Genomic DNA, 19,009 nt, shown 5'->3' on the forward strand with positions numbered 1-19,009 from the left:
AGCCTCATAGCCTCATAGCCTCAGCTCTCTCCCTCTCGCCTCATAGTTCCTCCTTCCTCTCTCTCTCCTCTCTCTCTCTCATCTCTCTCTCTCTCTCTCTCTCTCTTCTCTCTCTCTCTCTCTCTCTCTCTCTCTCTCTCTCTCTCTCTCTCCTCTCTCTCTCTCTCTCTCTCTCTCTCTCTCACACACACACAACACACACACACAACACATACATACATACACATGTAAATGGGGCCTCCCAAGGGGCGTGGTTTCCCACTGGGGGAAAGATGACACTTTGTTCAAAGCACCAATAGGAGCACAGATCTCATCATGACACTACATAGTACAGAGGTGGTGTACAGGCAGTGAGGAGCGTGAGCCATGAAATCACACCACTGAGAGAGGGGAGGAGAATTCGAGACAGATTACGTAACACAATGTAGCTGCTGAGACTGGCTGGGACAGAGATAATCGCTCATTTATTACCCAGAAGAAATGGCACGTACTTGTAATACATTTGATTAGATTTTTAGTGGCTGTGCATAAAACATGCAATGCACTTCTTAAACAATTAAAATCTTAATACATGAGTTTAACTGGTACTGAAGTCTGTCCTCAAGTTAACTTTAAAAGCTCTGAACAATGTTTGAGTGCAAAGTCTAAAAGAGGTACGATAAAAATCTCAAAGTTGATTACCTTTAATGACGTTATAACAGATACAGTAAAAAAGTGCTCTACATAAATGATGCGAACAAACACGAAAAAACAAAAACTAAGACAGTCATAATGTAAAATAATGAAGCCAAACCAATGATAACAGTATGTTTTATAGGTGCTTTAAAATAATATAACAGTTATGTTTAACAGCTCTAAAGTAGAGCCATGTTTTCCAACCAGAGGTTATTATAGCAGCAGTAGAGAGATGATAAGAAATTAGGGAACACAAAGGTCCATGTCTGGAATAACCTTTAGGCAAATTTGCTTTCACATTCCGACTATAGCTGTTTCTCTTCTACTTTACTAGTGTGAGAACAAGCCTAACCCTAACCCTAACCCTGGCACGCCCCAAAGTATACCCAGATTTTTTTCAAATTTAAATTAAATGGGACCATAATTCACACAATGAACATCATGCATTACATTATGGTTACTACAGAAGACTTGAAACTAGTGATTGAGACCATAAACCCATTGGGAAACAGTTTACTGAGATAATAAATCAAATGAGAAGTAGGCACATTTTTGGAACCAGTGAAGTCACCCCCTACTGACCATTAGAGAGAATCCAGATTTAAGGAACTTCTGCATTGACATAACTTTTCAGACTTGGAACAACCCGCTTGGTACCAGCCAATCATAGGTCAAACAGGTCTTCATGGACTATGGGTGGGGGAAAATAAGGTGTTTTCACCAGTAGGCTAACAGAATGCAGCACAGAGAAGCTAATTTGAACTACAAATTAACTAATCTATAGCCAATGCCAGCAGCTCTGTGAGGCAAAAATATCAGCATGCTAACATGCTCACAATGATAATGCTAACATGCTGATGTTTACCAAATATAACTATTACATGTTCACTACTTCAGCTTTGCGTGTTAGCATTCTAATATTTGCTGAATAGCAGTAATCACAGCTGATGGGGGTCTGTGGTCATCACACAAAATATTTTTGTATATAAAAAAGTTGAGAAGCTGAACAAAAATAGAATGACAAATCAGGGTGCTAATCTTTATTTATTGTAATAACCAATAAACTACAGTGTGCTGACTGGGGAACACACCTCCCACTATGCTGAGTCAGCTGTATCACCTGAACACCACCTGCTGCAATTTAGAGAGTCTGACCTGACTGAAAAAAGCACTGAGCCTAAACATAGACAATTCAAAAGTGAACTTTTATATAATTAATGGTGTCATCATTTAAATGTGTTAAAACCAACTAAAGGGCCATCTCTTTCTTCCATTAAATAAAAAGATTTTATTGAATGCATAAAAGAATCCTTCAGCTGCCTTCATCAACTCTCCAGTATCCTCATCTGAGCTTAACACACTGTTGTACCATTAGTGTCATTTCCACATATGACACATTTGGAAATGTGTTGGTATTTTCCCTCCAACTGGTCAGTGATCCATTCCTGAGGCTTCTTTGCTATAGTCCTCATCGTCTAAGCCCGTGTCCACATGTACTCTGGGCTCCTCTGGGGTCTCAAGGTCCACATCACCCTCCTGGAACAGGACTCTGCTGTTGGACTGCTTCACACCTGCATCTGTTGTATCCAAATTCACTAAAACGTAAAGAGAATTATGTCAGGAATACTGAAGTCTAAGTTATAGATCTTAGGTCCAACACATTTATCAGTGCCACTCTCTTGCAGCTATTGTCAAAATGCCCTTGAGCAAAACATCAGTCCCAAGCTGCTGTTGTGGAGCTGCTCAGTGGTGAACAGTCAATGGTTCTGGTCACTCTGTAGTTCATCTCCTAGCATGAGCACGTAACCCGTGTGAATGAAAAGCAAAAATAAATTTTCATGGAGAAATCAAAGTTTTAAAAAAATAAAATAAACAGAGGCAGAAGCAACAGGCCTGTTTCACACCTGATATTTTGACTTGTAAAAGCAAGAAATGAACACGTGTAATCAATAACGATAATGATGTACATGTGCGTGTTGGTCTTGTGGTGCACCTACTGGTTCACTGTCAACGGAGCAAGCATCGTTAGTGTTATTAGTTCCACCTGTACTTTTCCTGCAAGTAAAAATGTCACGTTGATCTTTTCCTAATGTCAGTCTGACTCTGGTGCTGCTGTCCAGCATATAATTATCTAATATATCTGTCTGATACTAATAAATGAGGAGCATGCAAAAACACACCGTATTCAGATGAACTCTACAAAGAATTTAAAAAAGCTTCATCATAAAATGGACGCTGCTTTAAATGATGCCACATTCAAAGTCTTCAGCATAATCTTGGACACCCTTAAACCCTGTAAAGAGAAGTTTTGACATGAATATTTTAAAGCTCTTTCAAAAAAACTTCCAACCCCGGCCACTAGAGGGCAACCTTTACCTACTGTGCAAAGATGTTTTTCCGTTTCCGTGTAATTACTGAGGTAATTTCCAAACACTCTAATTGAAGCAACATTTTGAGCCATCTGTGTAGATGGAAGAACACCTCCTGTGACATGAAATCAATGTTTATATCATAACTGGCCCTTCTTGCTCTGTGTTATGGATGGTGGTTTATTTAAAGAGGACCATAGCACTCAATAATGTAATACTTTCCTGAACATTCTATTTGCACTTTACTTGATCGAAAATGTAATAAAACCCAATAATGTAATAACTTGACCAAATAATGTATAAATAAATCACCAGGTCTGTTAACAACTGCCCAGAAATTAAGTTATAGCAGTGGTTCTCAAACTTTATTTGGTCAGGCCCCCTTTAAAACCAGAAAAACTGTGATTGGATCCTCCATCATAATCTGTGGGGTGCAATTGATTAAAAGTCAAAAAGTTTCTACTTTTAAATGTATATAAGTATTAATATGAAATTTGATTTGTGACCATTTTTGAATGCATTTCATGAGATCAGGTGAGGATTCAATACGAATCACTGTTGCCTTGAAAAAGAGCATTTCATTACATCGGCTGTTTTGCCTTCATCGCTCATTATGTAACGTTAACCATCTTCTGCAGCTTTAGTAATTTTCTAATGATGTCTAATCTAAGATCCACTCTGGTCTAATGGACAATCCTACAATGACTAATCAGAATTGGGATGAATGGGTTCATTCTTAATTGATAGGGATTTTAGTTTAATGCATCTTTGCCTGGCAATGCACCACTTCCACCATCTGTTGTACATTTCAAATTCTACATAAGTCCAGAGTTTTCATTTCCAAACATGAAATCAGTGTCAGATGTTAGTTTTTTCAGTAGGCTAACATAACACTGACAGTATTATACATTTTGTGTACCTGCACACTTTACATTCCTCAGAAAAAAACATAAACTTTAACATCATAACATTATTCGTCAAAATGATCATTAGTTTTGAAAAAAAAAGGCCCACCTAAAAGGTATTACATTATTGGTAAGATTGCTATGATATTACCAGTCAGGACATTTTATAACATTTTCAATCAAGTTAAGTGCAATTATTTTTATTTTTCAGGCGAGATTTTAATTCTAGGAAATAATTATATTATTCTGTGCTACAATAATGTAATAATAACATGTCTTCAACAACCACAAATGATTCCTGAAATGATTCCTCTAGTGTGAGAAAATATTACACTAAAAATTAGACATGTTAATGGGACAGTAACATTAAAAACTACAAGCATATAGTAAATATCTATCTCTGAGATTATCACATATGTTTTGGAGAAGTGGTTCCCAACCTACTGTAGGGCTTGGCACCCCTTTTAGGGGTTACATGATAACTAAGAGGTGGTGAAATGATAAAGATAGGAAAGCAGGAACAAAAAACATTTTTGCTGCACAAAATATGTTTGAATTGTTCACACTTTTTGCTAATCTAGGCTTCTTTCTTTTTTTGTTAATAAGTGATTAATTAGCGTTTATATTTCATACTCACATGCAACCTGTAAAGAGGAGTGGGACTTAGTCATGGTTTTGTATTAAAGGGATCATAGTCCATAACAATGAAGGGTGTCTCTTTTGATTCTTTTATCTATCTATCCAATCTCAATAACTTAAAAAATACATTAAAAGAAAATCAAACAGACTTATCTAGAGTTGAATACTGTGATATGAAAGAATTTATAATGCTGTAGTGGGAAATACATGAGCTACGAGGCCATAACACTGCATGTGTTATGCCTAATCATGTAAAATTCATCTGTGCTTGGTGGATATCCAGTGTGTTGCGTTCACTGGCACGCTGACAGGCTAGTTAAACAAAGAACTACTTTTCATTATAAGCCTTGTTTTTTGTTAAGTAAACTAAATAAGTTGATACATATGCAAACATAAGCTTGTGCAATTTTGAATATTTGTATTAAGTTCTTCTTGCAGCAGTGTTGCAATACTTTGAAAAAACAAATGCTGGTAACTAAGTTAACTTTTAAAGCAAGTCCAGTTTGCAACATCACTGGTGGTTTTTAAGTTGCACAAGGCAGTTCTGCATGTGAGTGAAGTCAAGTGTATGTACAGTCTGAGACTCTTCATCACTACTAAAGACAAAATTCACTCACTGACATCGAGACCTTCCCTACATAGAAATTGCTTGTTAAAACATTGTCTTAAAATTAGATAGTAGGAGATAGTATAGATAGTACTGAACATCAGGTTTGGAGTCAGAGCAATTTAAAGGTATTTTGGTATTTAAAGGTATGTAAAACTCACAAATTTAACCTCCTAGATTTGTCATATTTTCGGCCCTTGTAATAAAGGTCCTCAATGCCACTGCTAACTCATCCCCTGGAATTGTGTGTATGTAATGAGTCTCTGATTTCTCTGATATCTGTATCTGAAAAAAACAACAACAACCTGTCTGAATGACCTCAGACATACTTACAGGTGAAATATTGGAATAAACACACACACACACACACACACACACACACACACACACACACACACACACACACACACACACAAACACACACACACACACACACACACACACACACACACACACACACACACACACAAAGACAAGAAGAAGCACAGCGAGCTGACAGGTTTATGACAAAAGGGAGTGCCAATAAACATGGCAGGAGAAAGAAAGAATATGATTAAAAAAAGAAAAGAAAGTCTGTTGAAGGCAGCAGAGACAGAGCTGCTGACAGCAGAGAGGAGAATAAAGTATCAGGGGGGTTAAAAAACAGACTTTTTCAGTTACGTTTCATGAAAATTTTGCCTTCTCATGAAAAAAATACTGCCACTCTTGTCATGTGGAAACCCGCCAGAGTATATAACCTAGTTTGAGTCCTAATTCAAAGTGTGACTATCCAGAATATAAAGAAACCCAGATTAATATTAAATCAGTCAGGAACAGTAAAGGGCCAAAATAAAAGAAGTGCCAAATAAAAAATAAGAGAGGAGAGTGAGAGGGAGAAGTTCTCACGGCAAATGACAGGGAATAAAAGAGGAGACACACACAGACAAACACACACACACACACACATGCACACATAAACACTTCCTGTTTCTCAGGTTTTGTGTTATCATTGGCTGTTCTCTCTGGAAGAGATCAGGGTGAACAGTAACACAATGAACACAGAGTGCAGTATCTGAACAGAAAAATCTGTAGTGAAGGATTAGTGTATGAGTTCTGTGTGTGTGTGTGTGTGTGTGTGTGTGTGTGTGTGTGTGTGTGTGTGTGTGTGTGTGTGTGTGTGTGTGTGTGTGTGTGTGTGTGTGCGCGTGTGTGCGTGTGTGCGTATGTGTACTCACAGTAATAGAGGTGCAGTTGTTGGTTGATGAGTGGAGGAGCTTGGTATCCAGGAGAAGGTGTATGTTTAACCCTTTTCCTCACTGCCACAACTTTCAGCTGACATCTTTCAACCAAAGAGGTTGAAATCTTGAAATCTTTACCTTTAAATTTATACATTTTTATACCAGTAAATTCCAGAAATTTTGAAATATTCAGTGATCCCCAGACTTACAGATTAACATCAAAACTCTGTACTAAAATCTAGAATGAACTACTTATAATGCATGTGTATACCAGTGCTGTAACCAGACTACTACTACCACAATCTTACATTTATTTATAGGATTATAGTAGTTATTTAGTAATTATTAAATTGTAAAGTAAGTAAAGTTAAAGACTTCTCACAGGCAGTCAGGGGAATACTGAACTGCATTCTATTGTTCTTGTTTTAATACTAGAGCTCTTATTCTCCTTTAAAGTAGCTGAAAAGGGAGCAGACAACAAAACCTCACAGCTCTACAACGTGTTAGTTCAGTGACAATAGTGAGATTTAGTTTCCCCCCACATGCAGATGGACTTCGTTATACTTCTGTATCAATTTTGGGACAGCGTGTGCTTCAATATTTAGTTTGTGGGACTTGTTTCTCAGAAAACACAAGATAAAGGTAGACAGAAGAGGCCAAATCTGTATTAAGAAAGCCAAATGAGTGTCACTCTAATATGCAGAACTTGCCACTTCAAAGGAGGTTTAAACTAAATAATTGATAATAAGATACAAAGACAGGTATGTTTAAATCACTATATTTTGGGGTTTGTGTCTGTGTGTTTGCAGGAGCATGTGTGCCATTGTGCTTCTCATGTCTCAGTTGGAACTCTGGTGTTAAATGTACCATTGCCGTTCTAAATGCCACTGATGCTCGCTGCTTTGTTGCACCCATAACACCACCGGTGGAAAGTATGGCTGCTTCGATCTAACCTTAACTTTTTCAGCAAGTCAAATGAGCCTCACGCTCAGTTCTTCTGTTGACCACTAAAGCTCCACTGCAGCAGCTGAATGCCTTGCTCAAGGACTACCTCTTTCTCCACAGTCACACACGTTCCCTTCCAGTTATAGGACTCCTTTAAACGACACACTAACATGCAAGAAAGTCAGAAGACAAACCACCAACCATATGATGGTACATGTTCCTGGTTGGTTGTCAAATCATCTCGGTGCCTTCGTCGACCGTCTCTTTGACCCTCCACACCTCTTCTGTCATGATCATGAAGATCTGCGAAAAAAAAGGAAAAAAATGTTTGTGTAGAGGAGGAAATGTCTTGATAACTATTGGATAAATTGTCATGAAAGTTGGTAATTAGAATTAATTGTAAAAACTTTGGTGATCCCTTAACTTTTTTTTTAGTGCCATCATCGGGTCAAACCTTTTAATTTTGTCTTATAACCAAAACTAATGACATTCCCGCATTAGCTGCACATTGTGTTAAGTGCTAATTAGCATACACACTTTTTCGTGCCACCTAGTGGTAGCAAAAGCACAATACATTAATGAGTATAAAATGCGAGATGGTGGGCATCTTAGCTAAATCAATCAACAGCTGAACCCCAGTCAAAAGTGGACCAGGTATAAAACCATATCAAATTTTATGGTTGAAGCTTGTTTATTTATGCTTAATAACCTTTGTATTTTGATATGCTATACAAATTTGACTCATTTTAGCAATAGCAACAAGCTACAACACTGCTTATCAGGAAGTACTCGTTTGAGGACATTGGGACTTTATTATTGTTGGTGCAAAGGGAAGGTGTAAATGTAAAGAAATAAATAGTTTTATACACTGGTGGATTAATTGTTATACATTAAAATAAACTCATTGTCCCTTTTTTTCAAAAACTACTTCCTGCTCAAAGACGATGCTTAGTTTTGTACTTATCAGGTCCTACTAATCCCAAATACCTAGGAGGAATTAAAAATGCATACCAAACAAAATCTCGGGGACTCAAGAGGTTATACTATATGTTTGTAAAATATGTTTAATACAATTTTAAACTAAGTCTAACCAAAAAATATTTACTTTTACCCTGAAAATAAACAAAAGGCAAAATTCTCTCTATTTTATTTTATTTTCTACAGTTTTCCATACAGGGTTCAACTGCAGGGTTTTCTTTCACATTTTTATTATAATTATGTTACTTGCTACAATCCAGATTTTACATTTAGCACACTGGGTTTACTAGTTGGGAAAAATGTAGCTCACATGCATCAAACACACATACCTGTATGGCTAATGAATGCTAGAGTCGCCCTGAAGCCTCTGTGTGTGATGCTGCTGTCTGAGCTGAACTGCAGCACCATGATGTTGTGGTAGGACAGGACAGGGGGAGGAACACTGCCACCGCACAGCACGGCTACACAAAACAGGAGAGAGTGAGCCTCTTGTTTCCAATTCAGTGATCCGGCTGTGTTTTCAGTTGAGTTCCGCCAATCAGGTTAACCACACCTACCTAGCTCCTCTGTTCCCTCCACATCTGCCAGGACAGTGAGGGAATCGTACAAACATCTGTCTGACTCCTCCAAGTTGAAATCAGCAAAGTCCAGCTGAAAGACGACATGAGAATCAACCTTTGGTTTTTCGGATTTGCTGCATTTTAAAGCATTTCGTTTCAGTTGGAAGATCATCTGCATCACCTTAATAACATGACCCGCAGGAGCATACACCACCCAGCGGAGGACACAGTCATTACTGTAGAATTGTGGGTGATTTGGGCTATGGACAGCAGCCTGATCCTCAAGCAGAACAACTGTCCCACATCCTGATTGCATGTACACACACACACACACACACACACACACAAACACACACACATGCGCACACACACACGCACACGGGAGGAGAAAATGCAGGCACAACAAGAAAGCCAAGTTTAATGCAAATACACACTCATCTGCACACTCAAAACAAAAGGCACATTATCAGCAGCTGGGTTCATCCTCTCCACAGCCTCTCAGCACAAGTGTGTGTGTGTGTGTGTGTCTTGTGCAGCTCATTATCGAGTCATGGGACGTCTGTATGCACTGCTCCCAGGTTGCTACGAGATCCTGAATCAACAGAGGATGAAACTGTGTATGTACTCTGTATACATAGTGTGTATACAATGAAAGCTAAGTGATGGACACAGAGCATGAGTGTGTGTGTGTATCATGTCACTACAATGTTCAGCACATGCAGGTACAGTATGTATATGTGCTCGTGTACCATGCATGCGTGTTTGTATTTTATGTTGGGTTTCACACCAGGATCAGAGTGTCCCTTTACAGCACGATGCTCGACGACAAAGCCGCTTCCTGTGCCGCTAATGTCAGAGGAGAAGAGAAGTGTTGCATTCAGGGAATTATTCAGAAGCACTGGGCCGGGGAGGACGCTTCCACAGAATATGCCTGTGAAAAGAGAGAGGAGAAGAGGAGATGAGCAAAAGATATAAAATAATCTACAGTGAAATTGGATCTGTGCTGCAGCCTAAAAATGGTCCTTTGGTTCAGTCCATTGGGAGTTTAAAGAGATAGTTCAACCTTTTGGGAAATACTTTTGCAGTTAGCGAGGCAGGTTTGGGATCATTGTGCCTGTGCAGAGGACAAAGCCGAAATCTATATTTGACAATCCGTGTTACAACCGTAGATGCTGCACAAAAGCACTGGGCACTTGTAGCTCCTATTAAAATCTAATTAGTTTACATATGGGGTTAGGAAACAAAATGCATTGTGTAAAACTGTCAACTTTAGAGGTGTTTTTAGGCTTTTTTGCCCACTTTCGAGAGAGTCATCCTCACTTGAGCTCTGTACTTACTGAAAAGCACAAGCATGAGATTGATATCAATCTTCTAATCTCACTCTTGAAGGGTCTGATAAAGGTTTAGGTGATTAAAACTCTAATTCTCAGTGTGGTTGTATGTGTGTGTTTGTGTGTGTGTGTGAAACTAACCAACAGGCTTTCGGCTCCCTACTGAAACAGTTAGTCGATCGTAGCGACAGTATGAGTCATTTTCCAAATTTAAATGATGAAACTCCAACAGAATACTATAACCTGGAGGAACAGCGATGCTCCACGCACACAGTCTGAGGAGACACAGAGACAGAGAGAATATCCAGGGCAGCACATATGAACACACATGCTTTTTGGTTCATTTAGTGGAAAAGGTTTTCTGATCTTGACATTTAAAAACAGAATTATTCAGATTGATTAAAAAACAACTGAGTTGAGTATCAATCTAGGTATGATTTATGGTCCTGGGTCACAGAATGATTCATTAGCTACTTTTTTCCTCTCTTGAAGTGTCACTCACTCGTTGTCTTCATAGTGATCACCAGGGAGGGCGGGGTTTCTAATCATCCCCTCACTGTCAGTTACAGGCCCATCTCTCACACCGCAGAGTCCTGAATTACACACACACACACACACACACACACACATATTACACACAGTGCTGCGTAACATCAAAGAGTCATGTGCACATTATGAAATATAGATGAATTAGAGTTGCTGTGATGAAAGGAAAAACAACTCACTCGATAAAGTCGCGCCCCGCTGCTGCTCATCAGCTAAAGGAAACAAAGACAGATGGAAAAGAGGCAATAAACAAGAAATCAAATTTATTTACATAAATAATCTCATGGTAGAACTGTGTATTCACAACTCTACATACTTGTAATCAACCTAATTTTTAGGAGCAATTACCAAAAGTATTCTAAATGATATGAACTCCTCCATTAAATATTCTTGTTTTGTGAGTTTTTATATCACAGGCCTAACAGAATTGATGTTTCACTCAACTGTATTTTTGACGATAAACTGAAACTTCATCATGGGAAATTTTTAATAGTGTTATAATAATAATAGTATCCTTAATATCCAAACGTCTAAGCTTGAAGGAGCATTGCAGAAATTGAATGTTCCACTTCCATAAAGTGGGATGTGCAAATGACAGGTTTAAAAAAAATTGCAATAAAATGACTTTAGCTACTTAGTATGAGTTAGTCTCCAAAACCACTAGAGCCTACATTACCCATAATGCACATCACAGACCATTCCTTATCTGATCTAGAACTCCCCCATGACTGCTGACTTTAAGATGACAGTAAACCAGTACTTGATGGTTGAAGTAACTCACTCAGATTGTTGTGAACATTTAAGGGCTTGAGATATTTTACTGCACAATTCTTGACTGAAACAGACACTGTTTTCATTAGTCATACAGAGGTGTACCATGATGTACACATTGTCTGCATCATAAACATATTATATCACATTATGAATAGGTTGGCAATCCTGTAAAGGTTAAAAAAGTCGGCTTTGAACTGCCTGGATAAGTGGGCGGGGAAAAAGGTGATTTATTGCCTGACCTGTTCTACTTCTTTAGTCACAGTTTATGTATCTTTGAACAAGAAACGGAATCTCTGACTGCTCCAGGAGTAGTGGGTGTACATTTAAGCTGCTCTAATCACATTTTTAACAGTAACAATGGATCAAATGAAGACGTGCAATGTGAAAAATGTTGCATGTAGTGACAAAATCACTGAGAATTGATCATCTGACTCTGCAGTTCCCTTCAGCTCTTTGGAGCCTTTTAGCTTCTTGTTTCGGTTTTATAGCCTGAAACTTCACTGTTTTGATTTACTGTCACTGCTTTCACCAATCTGGATTTTAGCCACAGTGAGCAGCTCTTATCAGCTTTAAAAGGTCTAAAAACCCACTGAATGCTACCCGCAAAGTTAATGACTAGCTGGTGAACATAATGGACCACTTAGCAGTTAAAGACCCAGATTTCTTTTTTCCAGGAGTTGGTGGAGACTAAAAAAGAGCTAAAATGAAAGTATGAGAATATTGGACTTCAATTTAGTAGTTGGCCAGAATTGGCCAGACAATTGTTTTCTAACAAATTAAGATGACAAGTGGGGTCAATATGTTTTTTTCTGCTGTTCCCTATTGGTTCAAAAGTCCACCAATGCAGGTTTAAGATTTAAAAGAACACTTTGGTTGATCAGCTGTCAAATAGAAGTTCAGCAAAGTGTCACTTGTCTAAGTGTTACATGTCAACAGACTATGTAACCCTAACCCCAATGCAACCCAGACATCCAATACTTTTCACAGGTCATCTGAAATCCAGTTGGCATATAATAGTCACTTGATAGCCAGTTTGTACCAGCATTAGATTATCCAAATAAACTTTAATCATGATCCAGTGTATGTTTCGTATAGTCAGTAATGGTTAAAAACAAATAGATACAAACAGACATCATTTTGTAATGTGCTTCATACAAAACTCTGAGAGATAAGAAATCTGGGTCAAGTTATGATGACTATCTTGACATACCCTCTCTCAGCTTGCGTTTGATCCAGGGCAGCAGCAGCCTCACATCAGTGAAAACCCCTGGAGATCCTCTCCTAGAAGGGGGGCGGCTGCTGTTGTTTCCCCAGCTACGACCACATCCCTTACCCCAGGAAGTTATGCCCAGTGCCTCCCAATGACCACTGCCTGACCTTGCCGGACATACCAGAGGACCCCCAGAGTCCCCCTGGAGAGAGGTTAAAGGGTGGAGTAGAGAGAGATTGGTAGTTGATGAATAAATACTCAGCAAAAACTATTTAAAGCTACATAATAAAGTTGTACAATGGTTTGATGATTCATAGCTCCCAGGTATCACTGCTGAAGCATCACTCTCATCATTGGCTCAGGTTGAATTGGGCTCTTGAACAAAGTGTAGTCTAATGGATAGACAGGGAGATGTAGCAGCTACCTGGCAGGCATCTCTCCCTCCTCTCTCTGGCCCTGCACAAAGAACTGTCAGGGCTGCCTGAGGCCACACTGGTCCCTGGTTCAGAGAAGCCTTTTTGACAGTCTGGAGGACATATTTACACTTGGCTGGATCAACCAAGTCCAACTGGACCTCTCTCAGTACAGCAGGGAGGCGACCCCCTAAAAGACAAATAAAATAGAGCAGAACAGAATCTCCAATCTGCTTCAACAATAGTCTCAAAGCTGGATGAAGACATTGACTCACTTTCCTTTATCCTGCCCCATCCACCCACAATGCAACTGGTTTCAGGTAAGATGTTCTCATCAGGTAAAGGTAGACATATTGGCTGGACATGGGCGCCTGTTGAAAAGGTCAGATAATGATTAACAAAATGAGGTCAGTGCTCAGGGCTCATTTGTTAAAGTTAAACTAATCATCAGTGTGGAAACTTGCCTAGTCGAATGTGTTGATCCAGCTCTACCAGTGCTATGTCATAGCTCATAGGTGAAGCATGATGGTATTTCTCATGGATTGAGACAGACTTGATGAGAAAGACCTGTTCCTCTTCATCATGTACTCTCTGGTCAAACTCTCCCACTGCTACTGTTACACCACTGAGAAACTCTCTAGACAGAGAAGTAAAGTAAGGATTATGTAACTTTGTGGTATACAGGAGTTCTTAAGAAATAACCCAATAAGCTAATATGTAGTTCCACACACACACACAACTACACACTAAAACTAAGCGCTTCCTGTTTGATAAGAAATAAATAATCTAATTTATTAAGAGTTTTCTGCAAATAAACAACTACATATTAACCCAAATGTAATGATTGTGTACTTCCCAACTAAACCAACTGAACACTTTTTTGGTACCAAACTATACAAATCTTTCTGTAAATGACCTAAAACATCAACCACTCTTACATTTTGAGGAAATTAGTATAAAATTAAAGGACCTGTTAAATAAAGTGTTACTTGATGTGAAATGACAGCGTGCAGATAAGGAAAGAGCATGTGTGCTTGTTGCACAAAGAACAACCAGTAAAATGTGAAAAAAGGGAAGACAGAATGGTGGTGCACAAGTAAGAACCGTACTTTGAGGTTGATGCAAAGCAATGTGCAGCTGTCATTATCCAGCGGCCCGTCAGGATGGCCCCTCCACAGAAATGAGAGCCCTTATTCCGCAGAGACACCTGAGCACAGATACAAGCTTGATTGAAATTCAACATTTACAAAGCTGAAAAATGATTCATCCAGATGTGAGCCTGATGCAAGAGAAGTGTCTGGATGTAATTGTTTTATCATTTGGAACAAGTGTAATCCTGTCTTTTAAGCACCACTGGAAATAATTACACTACATAATTACACAAGTCCTCATAATTTATTCAGTCTAATGAAACTTTTCATTAGCTGTAATATCCGCATGTATTATAATCAACTACAAAGTGTACTTTATTGTGCATTATCTCTGAAATGTCAGCTAATGAAGTTTGTTGATTAGCAAGTCAACATGCTCACAGGAGAAGCAGAAACTTATTAGCACTTAGCATTTAGCATGTTGGCTCTGTACCAACAACAGACATATCTGTTACATAAAGGTGAAGAGGGTAGTTCCAGGTCTGAGAAGTGAACCAATGTGGAAGTGACTTAAACCTGCATCTTAATACTATAATTGGAGAGCAGGATGTTTGTCGTTCCGTCCGTCCGTCCACCTTTCTCCAACCCCCTCTATCCCCTGAAAGCTTTAGGGAGCCAGCCATTGCATATGGCATTTTTTTCGCATTTCATTTCATGTCAACTTCAATTTCTATTTCAATGTTAAATAAATAGTCTGCAGTTATACTTTTTATTTGATACTCCGGAACTACAGCCACCTGGGATTATTTTTTCAGCCTGTGACGTAAATGCGTAGAGACCCCGTACGTAGGAGCGTGAACGACGGGATGAAAAGAGACAACGAGAGGAGACATTTATCCACGGTCACGGACATTTTCAACATGCCTAACAAGAGCAAATCACTGTTGGAAAATACTCGCGATGCCGCCAAACGCCACATGACATTAACGCAAGGTGGCGAAACTCTAGAGAATTCAGGTAAGAAACCACAAAACACAATCCACACAGTAGCTAATGCTAATGCTAAAGCAACAGTTTGTTAACTACTCACCCATACAGCCTTCCAACTTTCTTACCTACCTGCTAGCATTACCATGCTAATAAAATACCTACCTATGTAACTAATTCATCCCACAGCAACAACATTAACAATTATCATTTACATACACCATCTCATGCACACATGGCCTAACATGTCCTTGGTTATGTGGATCTCATTTCAAACAACTATCTGACACAACTACACTCATGGATTATAATTTACTCAACAGCATAAAAAACGCATTTGAAATATTTACTTTTCAGCTGAGCAATGTGAGAAGGATCGCCACGAAAGAGACTGAAGAAGACATTGGAGCCACCTCAGGTTACAGGTACTCATACATTCTGCTTTACATACACAATCTTATTCACGCATGGCCTAACTAAGCTTGGTTGTGTGGATCTCATTTTAAACAACTAACTGACTCACCTACACTCATGGTTTATAATTTAGTCAACTGCATAAAAGCCCCATTTGAAATATTTACTTTTCAGCTGAGCACAGTGAGGACAGTCAGCAGCAAATGAGACTGAAGAGATCATTGGTGACACCTGCAGCTACAGGTACTCATACTTTCCAATTAATCCTTTCAAACATTTGCCCGTAACCGACATGTGGCCCCTGGTTATGTATATATAATTTCAGACAACATTCTCGGGGGGGGGGGGGGGGGGGGGGGGTTGCCAGGGCACAAGTGTGTTTGGGACACATACTTACTGTGACCTTCATATACAAATATGCATTCTTCTCACTGCTTTAATCTATGAGCGTGTGTCTTTTGGCAAGTAAACATGCTGCAGTGCCCAAGGGGCGCATTGTTCTTGTCTCTCTAATGGCCAGCTGGGGGCGACCCCACTGGCTCCGAAGTCTATAGGCTTTTTTATACAGAGATCCCACATTATAGCCGTAAAGATCCACCATCAGGCCACCTTTGCTTTTTTATGATCCACTGTTTATGGTCCGGCAGCAACTGAGAAACCCTCTAAGGAAACGTATGTTTAGCTTTTCCCGTAAGTGCATTTTGTTTTAATGGTTTTTATTGTAAGAACTAGTTACTGGACTAAAACTCTTCTCTTTTTAGACCAATAAGAACTGCTTCCCAGGCACATGCGCTAAGACAGTTTGTACCATCTGCATTTTCTTCCAAATTATGTGGCCCTTTCACCTGTTGGCCCCACCCAACAAATTCCTGCTTGGCCCCAAAAATTCATAATACAAAGACCTTGTTTGCAGTTCAAGGTATACTTTCAACAGTTTTACAGATGTCTTGCATCATACTAACCAAGCTAGCAGCTAGCAGTATTAGTGATACCTCCACCCTCTCATTCAAATATGGTCACTTCTGACTCCACAAATCAACGGATGATGTCACGGTGGCTACATCCTTCTTCTTTTTTTTTTACATTCTATGGTAAAAGTGCTAGCATGATTAAGAGTTATATTTGTTTACCCTTTTCTCTTGCCATTTTCTACACTTCCTCTTGCTACACTAGCCTTACATATCCTACTTGCGCAAATAGTTGTGTAGATTAATCATAAAAATGTGTATCATAAACGATAGACACATTTCTAAAATTTTAAAGCCCAAAGTAGCTGAAAATATGTTAGATGTTGAGGTGACATATCAAAATATGTATTATATTTTGGATATTATATTAACTGTGTAGCCTTAGTGTCAAAAATGGGAGCAACTAACTACAGCTACATTTCTATTACGAGTTCCTATTACTGCAGAGAGTTGGTAGACCTAATTATTTGATTTTTTTGATAGTGTAAAAGCAGTAGTTTATCAGCATCTTTCTTAAAACCTTGCTACTGGATTGTCTTTTTCACAGGAAATAACAATTGGTTTGTTTGTGGTTAAAAAGAAGAAGTAGTTTGCATTAGTAGTGATATCCATCAGGGCTGTACAGACAAAGAGAAGATATGTTACAAGAGCAAAATACGTCACTTCACAAGTATTCTCACAGACGATTATGTCCACACCTAATGACTGCTCAGCAAAAACAAAAAAAGCAAGACAAAAAAAATTAAGGTAGGCCACTGACCAGCCATGGGTGTGATCCATATGTGGCTTCGGACCCTCCAACCACCCTCAGAGAGGGAACCATTGGGCTCCTCACCTGAGGAACTCCGCATTTTGAACCTGGCAAAGAGGAACACAACTTATCAGACCTTTCAAATTCATTCTGTTGAGTTGCATCGCCTTGTCTGTATACAAATATCAATGAAAGTCAAGTCATGTTGTTTGGTGTCCATCTTATCACTCACCTGACTGAGCAACATAGATGCCGGTGTTTACCCAAAAACAGAAAAAGAGCAGAGCGGCAGTGGTCTTCATCATTAACACACACATCCAGACTGGGTTCTACTGGGAAGACAAAATGGTTTATAGACCTGTGTGTGTGTGTGTGTGTGTGTGCGTGTATGTGAGGATATACTCATTAAAAAGCCAGTAAAAGCTGGCAGCGGGTGGTTGGTGAGTTCAAACGTCACAACAAAACACTAAATGAACTGCAATAATCTACTCAGTGAAATAGTTTGTACTCTCAAGGTCAGCCGTGGTGCGGTGTCTAGAGTATCATTTTTCTACTGCAAAACACCAAAAGACATAAACCGTCCAGATACTGCGAAGCATTCAAAGAGGAGAGGCAGTCATAAAACGCAGACAAAGATCCAAGGGAAAGCAAGCCGTTCATGCTGACGTAGATACAAGAAGAGAAGACTTTTTGCACAACTTTGAGAAACACACTTTCCTTTTTAATGGAGAAAATTCAATTTCCATTCCAGAGAAGAATTCCATTTTTCATGCTTTTTGCTTTCATGTATGAGGTTTACAGCTGTTACTGTGTCCCTGAGTCAGAGGGCTCACTGTGAAAGCCTGAGAATACCAAACAATCCGTGATGGTCAGTGTGACCTTTGAGGCAAAGCTTTATAAGAGTGGATACAGGAAACAGAGCCACACCACTTTCACTTCGTGATGATTGAACTGCTCCGTATCGGTGTCAAAAGAGCAGCATGACTCGGACATGTGACAAAAGCAAGGACGTAACAGATCTGACCAAACAAAGTTAAAAAGTCCTTTTTACTTACCAGACAGCGACTCCGTGTGAAGCTGCATGTGGTGTTCGTGCCAGGAGGATGTCACTTTTTATATATGCATCTACAAATAAAGCCTCAGACAGCGAGATTTGTCAACCAGTCACACATGCAAGCATTCAAGAATAGGCAGAGGAGCCAGTGTAGTTTGTTCTTCTCTTTCAATGCCAAAAAATAGATAAGCTCCTGAAACTGTGTGTCTGTTTTGTGGGAACAAGAAAAGAAAAAATTGGGACTTTTTTCAGTAGAGCAGTTCCAGTGAAAATTGTTAACAGTGACGTCTGTGAGTAATCGTGTGAAAGCAGGATATTGTTTGAGGATAATCCTGGATGCTGCTGTTGGATTTTTGAAATGTCACTTTTTTGTCACAATTCCTTTTACATCCATTTATTGGGGGACAGCAGAAATCTCAAAGAAAGATACCTTAAACCTTGAAATATAAAACCCAGGCTATTTGCATGACTACACGTGTTAAGTGACAACATTTTAGATGGGTAAAGTGAACATTTTTTTCTTAAATGTCAGTCAATCTTTGGTGTACATTTGAAATGATGAAATATCCTCTTTA

The 19,009-nt window shown here is 39.1% G+C and overlaps 1 protein-coding gene across 1 annotated transcript; it reads right to left on the reverse strand.

Annotated features, from left to right (window-relative positions):
- Positions 1-8,464: 8,464 nt before the first annotated feature.
- LOC133982520 (ovochymase-2) lies at positions 8,465-17,682 on the reverse strand. Its single transcript, XM_062421576.1, is given in 14 exon segments — positions 8,465-8,469; positions 8,665-8,796; positions 8,893-8,986; positions 9,077-9,201; positions 9,683-9,826; positions 10,368-10,501; positions 10,729-10,984; positions 12,757-12,958; positions 13,181-13,359; positions 13,445-13,540; positions 13,634-13,806; positions 14,279-14,376; positions 17,390-17,487; positions 17,613-17,682. Coding segments are annotated over 14 exon segments (1,806 nt in total).
- Positions 17,683-19,009: the final 1,327 nt, after the last annotated feature.

Source organism: Scomber scombrus, chromosome 6 (genome assembly GCF_963691925.1).
Source record: "Scomber scombrus chromosome 6, fScoSco1.1, whole genome shotgun sequence".
In the NCBI taxonomy this organism is placed as follows: Eukaryota; Metazoa; Chordata; class Actinopteri; order Scombriformes; family Scombridae; genus Scomber; species Scomber scombrus.